Source organism: Salvia miltiorrhiza, chromosome 1 (assembly GCF_028751815.1).
Source record: "Salvia miltiorrhiza cultivar Shanhuang (shh) chromosome 1, IMPLAD_Smil_shh, whole genome shotgun sequence".
In the NCBI taxonomy this organism is placed as follows: domain Eukaryota; kingdom Viridiplantae; phylum Streptophyta; class Magnoliopsida; order Lamiales; family Lamiaceae; genus Salvia; species Salvia miltiorrhiza.
Window position 1 is genome coordinate 72,718,028 of NC_080387.1, and position 15,919 is coordinate 72,733,946.

A 15,919-nucleotide genomic window follows, 5' to 3' on the forward strand; every position below is an offset into this window, starting at 1 on the left:
GAGAGAAAAACGTCATTGGAATGATATTCAACACTCCTTTATTATTATTAGTATTGAACATCAAGTTTGCTATAAAATACTCCATCATTAGTATACAATTGGCTATCTCACCCTTATTAAATTAAATATTTGACTATTATACATTAATTGTCCAAATGTGCGAAAATATGGTGATTAATGTTCAAGGCCTAAAGTACTGAATTTGAGTCTATCGTCGTGCAATCTTTAAATTTATTTATTTACTTAAATAATTTATCAAAAAGAAAATGTACGTGCACCTAGCGAATTCTAATTCATGCGGGTTTTAAATTTAATTATTTAATTATTAGTTTATAAAAATGTGTGAAATATATTTAAAATTCTCATAATTAAATTTTAAAAATTTAATATTACCTTCATCCATAAAAAATAATCTTAATAGATGACGGCATGAGTTTTAATAAAAAAAATAGTTGAATGTATTATGCTTAGTGAAGTGGTTCCACTTAAAAAATAATGTTAATAATGATAATTAATTGTATTGTGAGTGGACAAAAAGGCTTATTATGTGATAGAATGTTTTAAAAATTAAAAGAGATTAATTTTTATATAAATTTTAAAATAATAAAAATTAACTATTTTTTTGTGTACGGACGAATTATTATCTAAAATGTGCATAATTGAGATCCAACGGTTATTTATTTAATAAACAGGTAGTTAAGCTGTAAGTTTGTAACGGTTATTACACATGGAGTAGCAGATGAGCTGAGCTGAAGCAAGATTTCTCGAACTTGATATTTTCTATCTGAATCATCTCTCTATCTTCCAGTTTCAGAGGTTTAGCTTGTGAACTTGGAATTGGGGATACCTCTGGTAAGCTCTAGTGTTTTCGTTCCAACTTTCTTATAAATGTTTCGTGATTGAGAAATTAGGGTTGTTTCATATTTTTCCCCCCTATTTTGAAAATACATGTTAATTAGCTTTTTCAATTGAACGACATGGCATATGCTGCTGTTGTATCTCTGGTACAAACGCTGGAATGCGTTATGAAAGGCCATGAAATTCTGTATAACAAAGAACAAATTGAATGCTTCCTTGTTAAAGTGACTTACTTGCAAGCTTTTCTGGAAGATTTTTCCACAAAAAGCAGAAAAGAAGTTAAAGATCTCGAGGCACAAATTGGAAATCTAGCTTGTGCAGCTAACGATGTCGTTGATTCTTATGCATCGAGTGAGCTTATTTCGGTGTGTGAATGTTGTACGGATACAAATTACAGTATCTTCTGTCAGGATTTGGATAATTTGTTAGGAGAATTTGACACAGCAATATCCAAAGTGCTGGAGTTGAGGGATATGGATTTGAAGACTTTGGAATCCAAGAATTCCTTGTCAGCTGGTTTTTTGAATAGTGTTGAGAATGTTATGGTAGGATTTGATGATGAACTGATGCAGATAAAGGATAGGCTGACTGGAGCACCATCATATAAGCTCGATGTTATCTCCATAGTTGGTATGGGAGGAAGTGGTAAAACTACTCTTGCTAGAAATATCTATGATGATGAGTTTATTGTGTATCACTTCTATATTCGTGCTTGGGTGACTGTTTCACAAGAATACGATGTCCGTGAAATCCTACTAGCGCTCCTCAAGTCTACGGAAAAGAAGCTTACTTCCAATTTTTATGAAGATAGTATTGACAGACTAGAGGAATACCTATACAAAAGTCTAAAGGGAAGTAGGTATCTAATTGTATTGGATGATATGTGGGAGCGCGATATCTGGGATTATATTAAACAACTGTGTCCAGATGATGGCAACGGGAGCAGAATTGTGGTGACTTCTAGGATATCGGACATGGCTTTGTATGCCAGTTCTAACAACCCTCCTTACTTTATGCGTTTTCTTAACAAAGATGAGAGTTGGAATCTTCTCAAGAGAAGAGTGTTTAAGGATGAAGATTGTCCGAGTGAATTGGAAAGAGTTGGGTATGAGATTGCACAAAGTTGTCAAGGACTTCCTCTGGCAATTGCTCTGGTTGGTGGACTCCTAACCAAGGTCCAGCGTTCGCTAGGTCCATGGAGAAGTGTTGTGGAAAACATAAAGTCCGTCATGGCTACAGAGGTTGACCCGTGCTTAGAGTTGCTGTCATTGAGTTATAACCACTTGCCTCATCACTTGAAAATGTGCTTTCTTTATATGGGAGTTTTCCGCGAGGACTATCAGATCCCAGTCTCCAGACTCATCTGGTTGTGGGAAGCCGGAGGCTTCCTAAAACCACGCGTTGATGGTACAAGCTTGGTCGAGGTGGGGGAGAAATGTCTGAAGGATCTTGTTGACAGAAGTATTGTATTGGTGGGTAAGAGGACATCAAGTGGCAAAATCAAGACATGCTTCCTGCACGATCTGGTCAGAGATCTCTGCCTGAGAGAAGCTCGAAAGGAAAAGTTTCTCCGCTCCTTGACAAACAATGATGATCTAATTTCATCAGAAGGTGCATTTGGTCATCGGCATCTAACTATTGATTCAAATATTTTACGCGATAATGCTTCGTTTCGCAGGGATTCAATGATTTCAGTTTGTAAATATTCGGATGGTCGATTGAAAGAAATATATGATGCTCTGCGTTCAAGCTCACTGATCCATTCTCTTATGTTTACTGGTACCTATCACAAGCCCATGAACATTTATCTAGGCTTTAGACTGCTTAGAGTATTAGATGCACTGCACTTGGCTTTTCTTTGGTTCCCCATAGATGTTCTAGGACTTGTTAACTTGAGATACTTTGCTTTAACCTTCAATGGTGAGCTCCCTGCACCGATATCCAATCTTCGATATCTGTCAATCTTGATTGTTAATCAAAACTTGCTTGGCCCCCCATCATATCTACCTGCAGGATTTTGGGAGATGCCACAACTGAGGCATATTAAGTTCAAAGAAGTTTATCTCCCTGATTATCCTGATTTGCTTTTGTATGGGAGAAAGACTTCTTTTCTGGACAGTCTAGAAACACTTTCAGGCGTACGAGACTTCAGAATTACCGAGGATGTTTTTAGGAGCATACCGAATGTACGGAAATTGGGAATTGTATACGACAGAAGCTCCAACACAGAGGAATGGTCATTCTACTGTCTTCACAATCTAGTCTATCTGCATCAACTTGAAAAGTTTGCTTGCACTTTTCACTCTGCAAAAAAGCATCTTTCCTTGAAAAAACCTGGGCTTCCAGGCCTTGATTTCCCCTCGAATCTCAAAAAACTGGCTCTACGCGGCTGGGAAATTTCAGCAGAGTATATGGCAGCGATTGCTTCGTTGCATAATCTTGAAATCCTCAAGCTGCAATCGTGCTCGTTGGAAGAGTCTGAGTGGAATATACTTGAAGGAGAGTATGGTAGATTAAAGGTGTTGCTGCTTGAAAAAGTGAACCTGGTGAGGTGGGGAGATGAGACTGACTGCTTCCCAAATCTTGAGCATCTCATCATCAAGTACTGTGACAAACTAGAGGAAATCCCTTCTACTTTCGGGGACATACCAACTCTTCGACTAATCAAGTTAGCCGGCTGCAGCTCCTCGTGCAACGATTCTGCCAATCAGATCCTACAAGATCAGCAGAGTTTGGGAAACGACGACCTCACTGTGAGTATCACGATCCTTAGACCTTCCGGACAGTAAAAAGTGGTGCGAGTTTCCTAAGCATGACAGGGAAGTGACTTGGTTTCCTCAAGGATTGAGCATCAACAGTTATGGCTTGGTTCATGTCCAAATAGAGTATTCCCCTTCAACTTTATCTTATTAACAGGTTTTATTTCCTTTCTGTATAAGCACACGTCTGAGAAAATAGAACAACATTACTTTTGATTGTATTCTGGTGAAGTTGTCTATCATGATTCATGACATGCAATTTGAATCTCAAGCTGCAAAGGTTTGAGGTTGTATTTAAACTTGCAAATTTTGTTAAAGATTGTATTTTGAGGTGTTTCGACAGAAATAAATTTTCAAGGGAGAAAATATCTGGAAACAGATTAAACTACAACAGAGCTAGGCAACTTTCTAATTCAAACAAGATAAAGCCGGTACATGAAGTGAATACATATTCCAACTACCAATCCCCTTTTAGCTACATTCTTGAACACTAGTGCCATAGCCACTGCTTGTGTATTCACCACTCTCCTCTTTGCTTACAGTTGACTCAGTCTCTTCAGTGCTCTCATCACCAGCAGCAGGAGCTTCACCCTTATCAACAGCAGCTGGGGCAGCTGGAGCAGCTTCAAACTTTTTATTATTCTCAATCATAGCATGTAATGTTGCGCGACCAAGTCTCGCAACATCAGCAAGTCTGAATGCCAGAACGCTACGCCTCACCAGTTGCAGATAATTTGGGCCAAAGCTTGTGTTTGACAAATCAGCATCCCAAATGTGATCAACTCTGAATCTCTCCCTCACAGAACGAATCACAGACCCTCGAGTCTTCAAACCGCAGGCTAAGAAAATATGACCAAGCAGGTAATTTACAACAAGCTAGGCAAATTTCTAATTCAAATAAGATACACAAAAACTTGGATACGATCGGATGTACCGAACAATCAGATTGACCCGCACTCAGAATAGTGTTTTTATACGGTTTATGCCAGGATACGGGTTCAGGTCAGGGTCTAAGTACGGTGCAACCCGATTGTATTCAAGACCACCTCAATAAGATAAAGCCCGTACATATATTCCTTAACTATCTGATGGAAGATGAGATAATTTAGATTTGAAAATGCTTTTCAAAGTGAATAAATATTCCAACCAAAAAAAAGCTAGGTAAATATTTTCTTATTTGAAGCAGCTTCTTTCACTGATACGAACTAAGGGGGGTGTATTCGTTGTGGAATTTAATGGATTTTAAAAGTCTGGGTGTATTCGTTCAAGACTTTTAAAAGTCTGCAGAAATCTGGGTGTATTCGTTCAAGACTTTTAAAAGTCCATATAAATTTGGGTGTATTCGTTTCAGACTTTTTAAAATCCATACAAATCTAGGTGTATTCGTTATTCCATAGACTTAAAATCCGGAATGACTTTCATGGATTTCATCCAAAAAATACACACGACGAAATCCGGCCAAGAACCACGAGAATTGAAATCCATGAAATTTTAAGCGAGCACTGAGTTCCAGCGCCCGCGGCCAAAGAAGCCAGCGACCGCTAGCACCCAGCGATCGCTGGACTTCACGTAATTATCCTCTGGCAGAGTTATTTGATATAACCATGGACACAGCACATAACCCAGAGAACGAGCGATATCCATTTGCTAATAGATGATAAAACATACATGTTGCAATGATTCATCTGACAACTTTACGAAAGTGGAAAAGTGTGACAAATTAACGAGATCTGTATGAGATACATTTGCAATGAGAAATGATTAACAATAAATAAGCCCTTTAATGCGCAGTCATTTGCAATGAAAATGTCTCCAGCGCTCGCTGGACCCTAGCGGTCGCTGGGCCCAGCGCTCGCGGGCGTCTAGCGGGCGTTGGCTTTGTAGATTTCAAGTCCGAAAATATCACGCCAATTCTTGGTAATTCATGGCAAATCCGTCAAAGAATTCATTCAAAATCATGAAGACTCCGTCCGAATTCTATAGATTTCTAAAATCCACGAACTTTTAAAATCTACACAATTTTGGAACTAATACACCCCCTAAATATACATTCAACTAAACTAGAACTTAACGTTGCAAATAAATATTACAAGTATCCACAACTTAGTTCAAAAGCAGAGCATCCACAAAAAGGTAATTAAATTCGATTCTTGTCTATTACAATCACTCGACGAAGAGAGTTGGTGGTGGTGGTGGAGGAAATCCCGATTGTGCACAAAGCTGCACAAGAAACTCATGCTGAGCAAGTACGTGTGCTTTCATTCGCTCCTCTGCGTGTCTCCGCTCCTCTCGCTCCCGCTGCAGTTCATCCCGACTCTGCTGCAACTGCTCCTCCAAACTCACCAAGCGTTGATCATAAGATGCGGAGTAAATCTGATATGATCCACTCGAACCATCACTCCCACCAAACCAAAATTTCATCTTCTTCACAATTAGGAGGCGTTTACTTTGAAGGATTAGTCTTGATGAATAAAAATAGTAAGACTAATCTCATGTTTACTCTGTTGGTTTGAAACTTTAGGATATCCCAAAGTCCTTGATTATTTTTATCATTTAAACTAGTTTTGCTTGATTCTTATCCGTAAAAAAGGATAAGACTGACAAAAATATTCAATCATCAATTTTATCAATCATGCAAAATTAACGTCCACTTAGATAATACAACATGTATAAAACAATCACTAAATATGAAACAAACATAGACATACATTAACAATTTAACATACCTCAACAGGCTCGGATTTCAGGACAGTAGATGATCCACCATTATCAACAGCAGTTGGGGCAGGTTCGAGTGGCCCCAATTTTTTATCATTCTGAACCAGAGCAAGTAATGTTGGAAGACCAATTTTCACAACATGAGCAAATTCGAATTGCAGAACATTAACATTACTCTCCACCAGTTCAAGATCCTTTGGGGTTAAGCTTGCCTTTGACAAATCAGCATCCCAAATGTGTATAGCGTTGAATTTCTGTCTCACAGCAGCAATCGCCCCTACAGACTTCAAACCGCAGGCTAAAAACATATGACCAAGCAGATTCATTTCGGTGAAATTAACTCCACCTTTGAACGAAAAGTGTTTGCCTAAGATTCCAGCAACGTTTTCCATTCCAGGCAGTGCGAGAAATTTCTCCAGCTGATTCCTTTGTTTTGCAGCAGAAATTACAGCGGCGATGATGAATTTGGCAGCATCGCCCTTTTGGAAATCTGGAATGGCTTTCATCACCTTAATGCAAACATGATCAGGTGTTGCTCCAGTAATGAAATAGATGAAATCTGCCAATTGATTATCAAGGACCAAATCCTCTAGTAGGGGAAGATCGAATTCATCCATGTTGAGAGAGCAGATTTTAGTGAAGAGAAAATAAGAGCAAGAGAGCAAATGCAAGTACTGAAGTTGTAGCTAGGGTTTGGGATTAAAAAAAAAAAGGGTAAATGCTTTTTTAGGGTTTAAGCATAACTGAATTTGTATATAATAGTATTAATTTCATGATATGTACTTCCTCCATTTCTATAATTGTGGTGCAATGAAAATGACACGAACTAAAAAAAAACTCGATAATTGTATTTTGAATGGAGATTGGATCTCACATTTTTTTATAAATGAGGTAATCTTGGGTACATTCGCGTGTACCGTACAATCGGGTTACACATTTATTTAAACTTTGATCCACACATTGATTTGAACCCATATTCTGATCCAATCCATATAAATAATACTCCCCCCGTCCCAATATTCAAGTCCCGTATTCCTTTTTGGGCCGTCCCAATATTCAAGTCCTCTTTCCTTTTTTAGCATTAATTAGGATACAATTAATAGATTTAATTATGTCTCTCTCTCCTCTCACAAACCAACCCACCTGCCCCCCATCTCTCTCTCTCTCTCTCTCTTCACTTCTCTCTTCTCTCTCAAATCGTCATCTGCCCCCTCTCTCCTATTCTTCTTTCACCACCTCCAAATTCCAATCCATCCACCTTCCACCGCCTCCAATCCCTCCACCTTCCACCGCCTCGCGCCTCTGCCGCCATCCTCTTGCACCGCCTCCAACGCCACCACTGCAAACCCTAGATTTCCCTCTGCCCTCTTTCTCCCCTGCCTCGCCGCCCGTTTTCCGGCGACCAGGGCTCTGCCCTCTCCTGGCGACGGCAAGGCGCCGCCGCCTCCAATCTCTCCACTGCCTCCACCGCCTCTCAGCAGGAATAAGGGCGGCGACTCGCCGGCCCCTCAGCAGCGGCGGCGGCGAATTCCAGATGGAGCGACGAAGGTGGAGGTCCTGCTGCCTCGCCGGAAATCGAGCACAGCAGCGACGGTTCGCGGAGAGAGGTGTTGTTGTGTTGGCTTGTTGTGTTGGCTTGTGCTGTTGGTGTTGATGTGTGAGCGTTAGTTGGGGGAGAGAGGTGAGAGTCGGGAGTCAGGGCGGCAACGGCGGTGGCTATTAGCTGCTGTTGTCCGGCCGAACAATGGGAAGAGGGAGGGGGGAGCTAGGGAACGGAGTTGCGGACGCCGGAAATTGAAGCTTGAGGGGCAGAGTTAGAGATCTAGGGTTTCAGTGTGATTCAGAGAGATGAAGGTTAGGAGAAAGGGGGAGGCGATTGGCGGCTTTGGGCGTGCGGTGGTGGTTGGCCTTGCTAACTGCTGCGGCTGCCGGATTTCAGAGGGAGGCTGGCGGCGGAGTTGCTGGAGGAGGCGGCTGCTCTCTCATTGAGTGTATGTGTGTGGGTGTTAATTAAGAAATAAAATAATATTAATTAAATCACTAATTATGTGGTCCCTACTGTTTTTACATACTCCCTCCGTCCACCAATTCAAGGCCTACTTGCCTTTTTGGGACGTCCACAAAAACAAGGCCTACCTATTTTTGGTAAGTTTTTATTCATTATTTAATCAAAAAAGTCAAAGATTCTTTACAAAAAAGTGGGACCCTTTCTCCACTCAACTAATAAAAATACATTTTTTCTTAAAACCCGTGTTTTTTCCCCTAGGCCTTTAATTGGTGGACGGAGGGAGTATATTTTAACTCTCCTAAATACCCGTGCCCAAAAGAAAGAGGACTTCATTATTGGTGGACGGAGGGAGTATATTTTAACTCTCCTAAATACCCGTGTTTTTTCCCCTAGGCCTTTAATTGGTGGACGGAGGAAGTATATTTTAACTCTCCTAAATACCCGTGCCCAAAAGAAAGAGGACTTCATTATTGGGACGGAGGGAGTACTATTTTGAATACGAATCAACCCTGTACGATACATTCAGGTGTACCCAAGATTTTGTGTTTATAATTAGTGAAGGGAGATAAAGTTTTTTATTACTAATATAAGTTTGTATGGTCATTCCCAAACAAGGAAACATCATAATTATTAGGGATGTACCGATATAATAATAAATCCATAATTTTAGGAGTGAATGGAGTATACTGCATCTTTTTTTTTTTTTTTTTTTTCAGGTGTCTCGAATCTTACCAAATGGCTTACTCTATTAAAAGCCCAAAACCAAAATAGCAAATGCTAGAAATTTGGACCCAACTCAACTCGACGTCTCAGCCCAATATTTTAGGCCCGCGTGAAATATCCCATCTCTCTCCCTCTGTATCGTTCCCGTCACACCCACAGCAGAACTTCCAAATCTGCAACACTCTCTTATCAGATCCCTTCTTCTTCCTCTTCGTACGCGTTAATTACAACAGAAATAACTCCCAAATCTGAATTTTCTCCTATTTCTTCCTCCTTCCTCACAAATCCCGCAGAAAACTCGCCGTTCATCGCCGCCCTCGACTATAACCAGCAGCAAATAGACGGCGGCGGCAGCTCCTCGTCGGCGCCTTCCCTCAATTTCAATATTGAACTCACCATCAAAACTCGGCAGACTTGTTGCTGAGAAAAGAAATTAAGATATGGCGGCTTATTAGGGAAAGAGTAATCACTTAAAAGCGTGAAACTATAAGTAGCGCTTTCTGTGATTTCATTTTATTTAACAAGACAACCCAATCTTTTCTCATCCTCCTCCCACTCACCAACCGCCACTGCGCATCGCTTCTTCAACCTTTTAGCTCCTCAGTTTTCCACCAACTCTCTCTCTCTCTCTCTCTCTCTCTATATATATATATATATATATACATACAAATATATTTACATATATATAGATATACTGAACCAAACATCTCTGCTTGCGTGAATCTTACTATCTTCGGAATTTCAAGCAGTGAAACATTCATTTGGAGAGAAGAAATGTCGCAAGGTGAGCACGCCTAAATTCAGTCCAAAATCACTGATTACTGTGTTTCATTAATTTTGAAATAATACTGCAATGGAATAATAAATATTTCTGAAAAAACCGATACTGCGTAAATGTAATGCTCGTTTGTAGTTGCTCGCGTATCCGAGCTGATGCGTTTCTGCTGATTTAGTTGGTGTTTATTTTCGGTGATTTTTCATCTTTATTTTATGTGTATATAAATGAAGAAGGAGATGGATCAGCAGACACTGTGCTGTCTCCATACGATGACGCGATGGAGGCTCTGTCTTCACTGATAACAAAGCGCAGCCGAGCTGATAAGAGCAACAATGGGGATCGATTCGACATATTGTTTGACTACATTAAGGTATCTCTGTTGGATATGATTCTTTTTATGTACTCAAATCTTGTGAGTAATTGTTTATCTCCTTGTCCATTTGCGGAATGTAGATGCTCGAACTAGAGGAGCCAATAAAACAGATGAAGGTTATTCACGTGGCAGGCACCAAAGGAAAGGTGGGAGGGTGAATTCATTTAGTGTTTTGCATTTTGTGGTTTTCAAAATGGAATAGCACTTCTTAGAACTGCTTTTGGTTATGGAATGTCACTGATTTTATTTGGTGTTCTGTAACATGAAGGGGTCGACTTGCACTTTCACAGAATCTATTCTACGTTGCTGCGGCTTCCATACTGGGCTTTTCACATCCCCTCACCTTATTGATGTTCGAGAAAGATTTAGGCTGGATGGGTATGTTCTTACAAACGGAGAATGCCTGCCTTTATTACAAAGCTTATACACATCTTTACACATACACACAGACACACATACATTGAATTAGAAATGCAATCAGATTGACTGACTTATCCTCATCCCCTACCCCTCCCGGATATTTTAGTTCAGATATTTGTGAAGACAAGTTTCTGGAATACTTTTGGTGGTGTTGGGATCGACTAAAGGCAAGTATGCTGCCTGTTCTAATATTGTTCCAGCATTTTCATTGTGTATTTGTTTGGTCTTTCAAACTCTAATACCTGACAAGCCTTTAAGATCATGGTTTGACATAATTTTGAATGTTATTGCTGTAATATATGAAATACTAGTTTACTTTCCAAGTCCTAATCAAATAAAGCGATATCTATCATTCATGTTGTACTTTGAAATTGATATATGAAATACAAGTGTATATTCTGTAATGATAAATGTAGGACTCAGTTCAGTTTTTTATGCTTAGTATCCCTCATCAATTTATGTTACAAATCCTCTTGAATGGCGTAAATAGAGCTACAGGATTGAGTATTTAAGTAACTAAAGTGTTTGGATTGGTAAAATTTCCTCAAAAATTGGCTAGTAAAGAAAATTATGGAGCATGATCAATTTTAAATAACGTGGTGCGACTCTGTCTATTTAATATACTTCAAGTAATCTTTTGATGTTTAAAGATCCAGTCTGTTTTCTGTTTTATGGAATTGAGGCCACTGGAACTATTTTTCTTTTGGGCCTGCTTGTGCTGCATTATTTCTTCTTCTTGATGATTTTATTGCTTCCATGTAGGAAAGAACCTCCAATGAGGTACCTATGCCAACATATTTCCGTTTCCTTGCCTTGCTTGCCTTTAAGATATTTGCAGCTGAGCAGGTAAACTTAAAACTTTACTATGCCATATGCTGTACTGTTTGGGAGAATTTTATCTCATTTTGATGTTATTGGGGTCCAGGTTGATGTTGTCATTTTGGAAGTTGGTTTAGGTGGAAAATTTGATGCTACAAATGTGGTATGTATCAGTCATTTATCTGAAGACTGAAGTCACCTACATTGTTATGTTTGACTTGAATTTATATGCTTGTCCGAATTGAAATTTCCATGAAAAGGTTAATGTTTGCTGGATCTCTAACATCATGATGATGGATTCCTTCAGGTTGAAAATCCAGTTGTCTGTGGCATAGCATCCCTAGGGTATGACCACATGGAAATTCTTGGTTAGTGCTTTCTCTCCATGATGTTTAGGTAAATGAAGAATTTGATTGTTTTGGATAGCTTCCAGAAATTTCTTGTTTTGAGTAGGAAAGTCATTCATGATTGCTGACGTTTCTGATCTGATAATTTGAATTCCATATTAAGAACAGTGTTTTCTTTTTTGTTCTTCGCTTTTTTTTTTTTTGAGGGGGGGGGGGGGGGGGGGGGCGCGGCTTGGGAGGAGGCTGGAGTTCACATCAGTTTACAGACATGTCATTTCTTATTGGAACAAGTAAAGATTCTATCAGGAATAAATTTCCTTGGGACAATAGTTTTGTATGCTGAACCTACGTTCATGTGGTATCCACTCTGAAAAGAACGGAAGTTGTGAATAATGTTTGATTTTTTTATTTACTGGTTGATTCCAGTACCGACAATGACAAAGTAAATATGTGTTCTTCTTTGTGGAAATGAAAATTTTGCTATGTGGTTTTATATATTGATTGGATGCCTTGAGCAGGAAATACACTTGGACAAATTGCTGGGGAAAAAGCTGGAATCTTCAAGGTTTGATGGCACTAATATTTTATTGTAATGTTCACTATTTGAGATATGAAAAATGCTAGTTTCTCAAATAAACTTAATTAACTTGCTTTCTTTAATTAGAGAGGTGTTCCAGCTTTTACCGTACCACAACCTGAAGAAGCAATGACTGTTCTTGTGCAGAAGGCCTCAGAGCTTGATGTGAGTTCATGCCTCTACAGAAATTGATTATCTGCTTTGTTCATGTTGTGAGTTTTTAGTCCTAAAACTGTTAAAATTTATCATTGAAGAGCTTGATGAAAAAGTGTGATCTTTTTGGTAAGGGTAAAGTACTACTGTTACTAGGACCAACCAGTATTTGTTATCTTTGCTTAGACTAGCTCTAGAACCCAAAGTTACCAGAGTTTTATAGACTTGAAAGGCCAACTCACATTTTCATTCTATTTTTCATTAGGAAAATGTACAATGAGTAACGCTTACCTTATTATTCTCTTATAGGTAAATCTTCAAGCAGCTGATCCTTTAGATCCTAGCCTCCTGACTGACGTGCATCTTGGGCTTGAGGGTGAGCACCAATACGTAAATGCAGGACTTGCAGTCGCATTATGCTCAACTTGGCTTCAGAGGACAGGTCATGTTGGAATCAATTACTTGAACCAGAATGTAAGCTCTATTTAACAGCGGTTTTTGTTTATTAGAACATTACTTAATACACTTTTCCATTTTTCTGTTTTTTGGTGTTGATGTAGACCTCTCTTCCTGAGGAATTCATCAGAGGGCTTGCAACTGCTTCTTTGCAAGGACGTGCTCAGATTGTCCCTGATCATCTCATTGAGAGTGAGAGCCCAGGAGATCTTGTGTTCTATTTGGATGGTGCCCACAGTCCAGAAAGTATGGATGTGTGTGCAAAATGGTTTTGTCTAGCAACCAAAGAAGATCATAGACCTTTGTATAACCAGTCTAACAATGATGCTAAAGGATCACAAGATTCAGGAAAGAATGCACCAGTTGGAAAACTTTCTACTCAGGTATTCTGCAGGCATCTATTACATATAATCTCAATAGAGTGCATCATTTGCACAGGATTCCAGAATGATTTGATCACAGCAATATTTGGCCAGATACGACCAAGATCAGATACAGGGAAATGACTATGCCAACTAGCACCAAAGTTTGAAAAAAAAAAAAAGAACAAGGAAAAACAATGAAACTTTTGGTCAAATGTGATTTATTTATTGTGGTGCATGCGTGGAATATAATCTGAAATTTTTGGTCAAATGTGAATTATCTCATTTTGTGATTAAATTCTCTGTTTCTGTTTGCATAGTATCTTTTTCTCCATTTTATGGGTTAAAAACTGACACATGATTTTTAATATGTTGGCAAAATGTGCAGATTCTGTTGTTCAACTGTATGTCTGTGAGAGACCCTCAGTTGCTTCTTCCACGCTTGATAAATGCATGTGCTAGCCATGGTAAATACCAAGTTCATTGAATCTATTTGGTCAGAATGGATTGATAGATGAAGGAAGATGCAGTGCATTTAAATTTTTTTGTTTCATTTGATTTCTTCTGGATTTCAAGGAATGCAGAATGGCAACATTTTCAGTACTAGTCACATGTCATCATTTACAATATGGGCTTCAACCCTCCCTAACAAAGAAAAAATGAAAAGGAAAAGAAGAATGAAATCCCCATTATGAATACTTTCCTGTGTTCAATGCTTTCAGGAGTCCACTTCAAGAAGGCCTTATTTGTTCCAAACACATCAGTGTATTACAAGGTGGGATCTGCTTTACCTGCTGCTGATGCTCAAGTAGATTTATCATGGCAGATGACACTTCAAAGATTATGGGAAAGTCTCGTTGTTGGGGAAAAAGGTAAAAGTTTACCCTTTGCTGTATTTGTTTGTAGTTCGAGGCTTAATATGGCCTAGGGTATTAGCCAAATCCTAATTCAGCATTCTTGCTGCTTGATACGGAATTCATGGCTGGGCTTAACTCTGTTACTAATCATACAGGTAGAGATCCCAAAAACGCAGAATTAACTTGTGAAGCAGGCAGTGATGATACTGAGAAAGGTAGTCATAGCTCTGAGAGCAGCACAGTTTTTACATCACTTCCTTTAGCTATTAACTGGCTGAGGGACAGCGCCCGGAAAAATCAATCTGTTCGTTTCCAGGTAATTTTAATACTCAACTAATCTAGACTTTGAACTATATTGAGCTTCCTACAAAAATCCATTTCCTATAGAGATATTCAAGTGATCAATCCAAACGTTACCTTCATGCTACTTGCAACCATAAGTTTTATGTGGAGACATTTTCCCCAAGACAAACGTGTCTTTTATCTCAGTGATCACATTTCATGCATTCTTGATAGCATAACTATCGCCCCAGAGCTGTTCTGTTATTCATGGGAAGGCAATCGGGTCGAGAAATAGGATGATCATTGGTGATCAACTTGCATGAAAACCTAGATCAAGATGCTTTCGCCATTTAATATTTGCAGCTGTAGCAATTCTTACGATTCTCTGCCATTTACTTCGATTGATTGATTATTTTTGAACTTGTTTGGCCATTTTATCCTTCAAATACTCAATCTTATATTTTATCGATGTATCTTCACCAGGTACTGGTGACGGGTTCGTTGCATTTAGTAGGCGACGCCTTGCGATTAATCAAGAAGTAAAGTTGGTACGGTACGATAGATCACAGATTTCTCTACATTTGATTTCGTCCATCATTCCTTGATGATTATAGACTCGACAAGCAAAAGGTGTCTCTTTTATTTACTAACAGTGGAAATATTGTATCTATCATCCATCACATTTGTGTTTCTATGAAATTTATTACTCTCATTTCATGGCTTGTCTGTTTATATATATTTTTTTAATTATATTCAATATCTCCTCGAGCAAGTGTAAATGATCCACACTATCGGAAATGTTCATTCTTTGATGTTTTAATCATTTAATTCGAAAGCTAAATTTTGTTCAACAGTTTGATTAGGAAATATAGGATCTCTTTTACTTTATTTTTTAAAATTCAATTAAAGGTAAATTTGTCTGAGACTATGACCCAACCATTTGACGCCTCTCCTCTACTACAAAGCAACGAGTAACAAAATATGTAAATTTTAAAAAGGAAAAAAAAAACAAAAGGATTAATTGTTTATAAATATTATATTCAAATTTTAGTTCATAATCAACATATGTTTAGTTAGTTAATACATAAACTTTTAACTTCTTGAATTTTGTTATTTCAGATACATTTAATTCTACCTAGACGCTAGAATTTTATTCTGATACATTATTTTTTAATGAGTCAGTTATAATAATAATTCTCAAAAAAAGAAAAATATAAGTCAGTTATAAGGAAAAAGAAAATGAAGTAATACTTCAGTTTCATATAATAAAATTCCGGCGTTGCGGTGCCCACATAGGATAAAATGTTACCGAAATTTTAATTGAAACTTAATTCAAAAAATTTAAATTTTGTATCATTAAAACAGTAGTATTAATTAAAAATTAAAAATTGAATGTAATTCGTGTGTTTGCAGATAACATCCAAAACAA

At 38.3% G+C, this 15,919-nt stretch overlaps 3 protein-coding genes across 7 annotated transcripts; 2 read left to right on the forward strand and 1 right to left on the reverse strand.

Moving 5' to 3' along the window:
- Positions 1-713: 713 nt before the first annotated feature.
- Positions 714-4,593, forward strand: LOC131005867 (putative late blight resistance protein homolog R1A-10). Of its 2 annotated transcripts, none has more exons than XM_057932971.1 (2): positions 714-852; positions 1,033-3,934. In XM_057932971.1, the coding sequence occupies exon 2, from the start codon at positions 1,332-1,334 to the stop codon at positions 3,645-3,647; it is 2,316 nt and encodes a 771-aa protein (XP_057788954.1). In that variant the 5' UTR covers positions 714-852; positions 1,033-1,331; the 3' UTR covers positions 3,648-3,934. The 2 variants fall into 2 exon arrangements, with proteins under 2 accessions (XP_057788954.1, XP_057788953.1); XM_057932970.1 differs by adding an exon at positions 4,160-4,593 and having other exon boundaries at positions 724-3,743.
- Positions 4,594-5,538: 945 nt separating this feature from the next.
- Positions 5,539-7,074, reverse strand: LOC131005968 (uncharacterized). 3 transcript variants are annotated; one of them, XM_057933102.1, is made up of 2 exons: positions 6,344-7,074; positions 5,539-5,990 (listed from the first exon to the last, which is right to left on the reverse strand). In XM_057933102.1, exons 1-2 carry the CDS (start codon positions 6,950-6,952, stop codon positions 5,781-5,783), a joined length of 819 nt encoding a protein of 272 aa, XP_057789085.1. In that variant the 5' UTR covers positions 6,953-7,074; the 3' UTR covers positions 5,539-5,780. The 3 variants fall into 3 exon arrangements, with proteins under 3 accessions (XP_057789085.1, XP_057789083.1, XP_057789082.1); XM_057933100.1 differs by having other exon boundaries at positions 5,539-6,038; positions 6,344-7,042; XM_057933099.1 differs by having other exon boundaries at positions 5,539-6,041; positions 6,344-7,042.
- Positions 7,075-8,915: 1,841 nt separating this feature from the next.
- Positions 8,916-15,202, forward strand: LOC131005890 (folylpolyglutamate synthase). Of its 2 annotated transcripts, none has more exons than XM_057933006.1 (16): positions 8,916-9,850; positions 10,075-10,214; positions 10,298-10,363; positions 10,486-10,595; positions 10,744-10,804; positions 11,400-11,483; positions 11,563-11,619; positions 11,764-11,824; positions 12,322-12,368; positions 12,468-12,545; positions 12,843-13,007; positions 13,094-13,372; positions 13,740-13,818; positions 14,074-14,223; positions 14,364-14,524; positions 14,974-15,202. In XM_057933006.1, exons 1-16 carry the CDS (start codon positions 9,841-9,843, stop codon positions 15,031-15,033), a joined length of 1,608 nt encoding a protein of 535 aa, XP_057788989.1. In that variant the 5' UTR covers positions 8,916-9,840; the 3' UTR covers positions 15,034-15,202. The 2 variants fall into 2 exon arrangements, with proteins under 2 accessions (XP_057788989.1, XP_057788990.1); XM_057933007.1 differs by having other exon boundaries at positions 10,078-10,214.
- Positions 15,203-15,919: the final 717 nt, after the last annotated feature.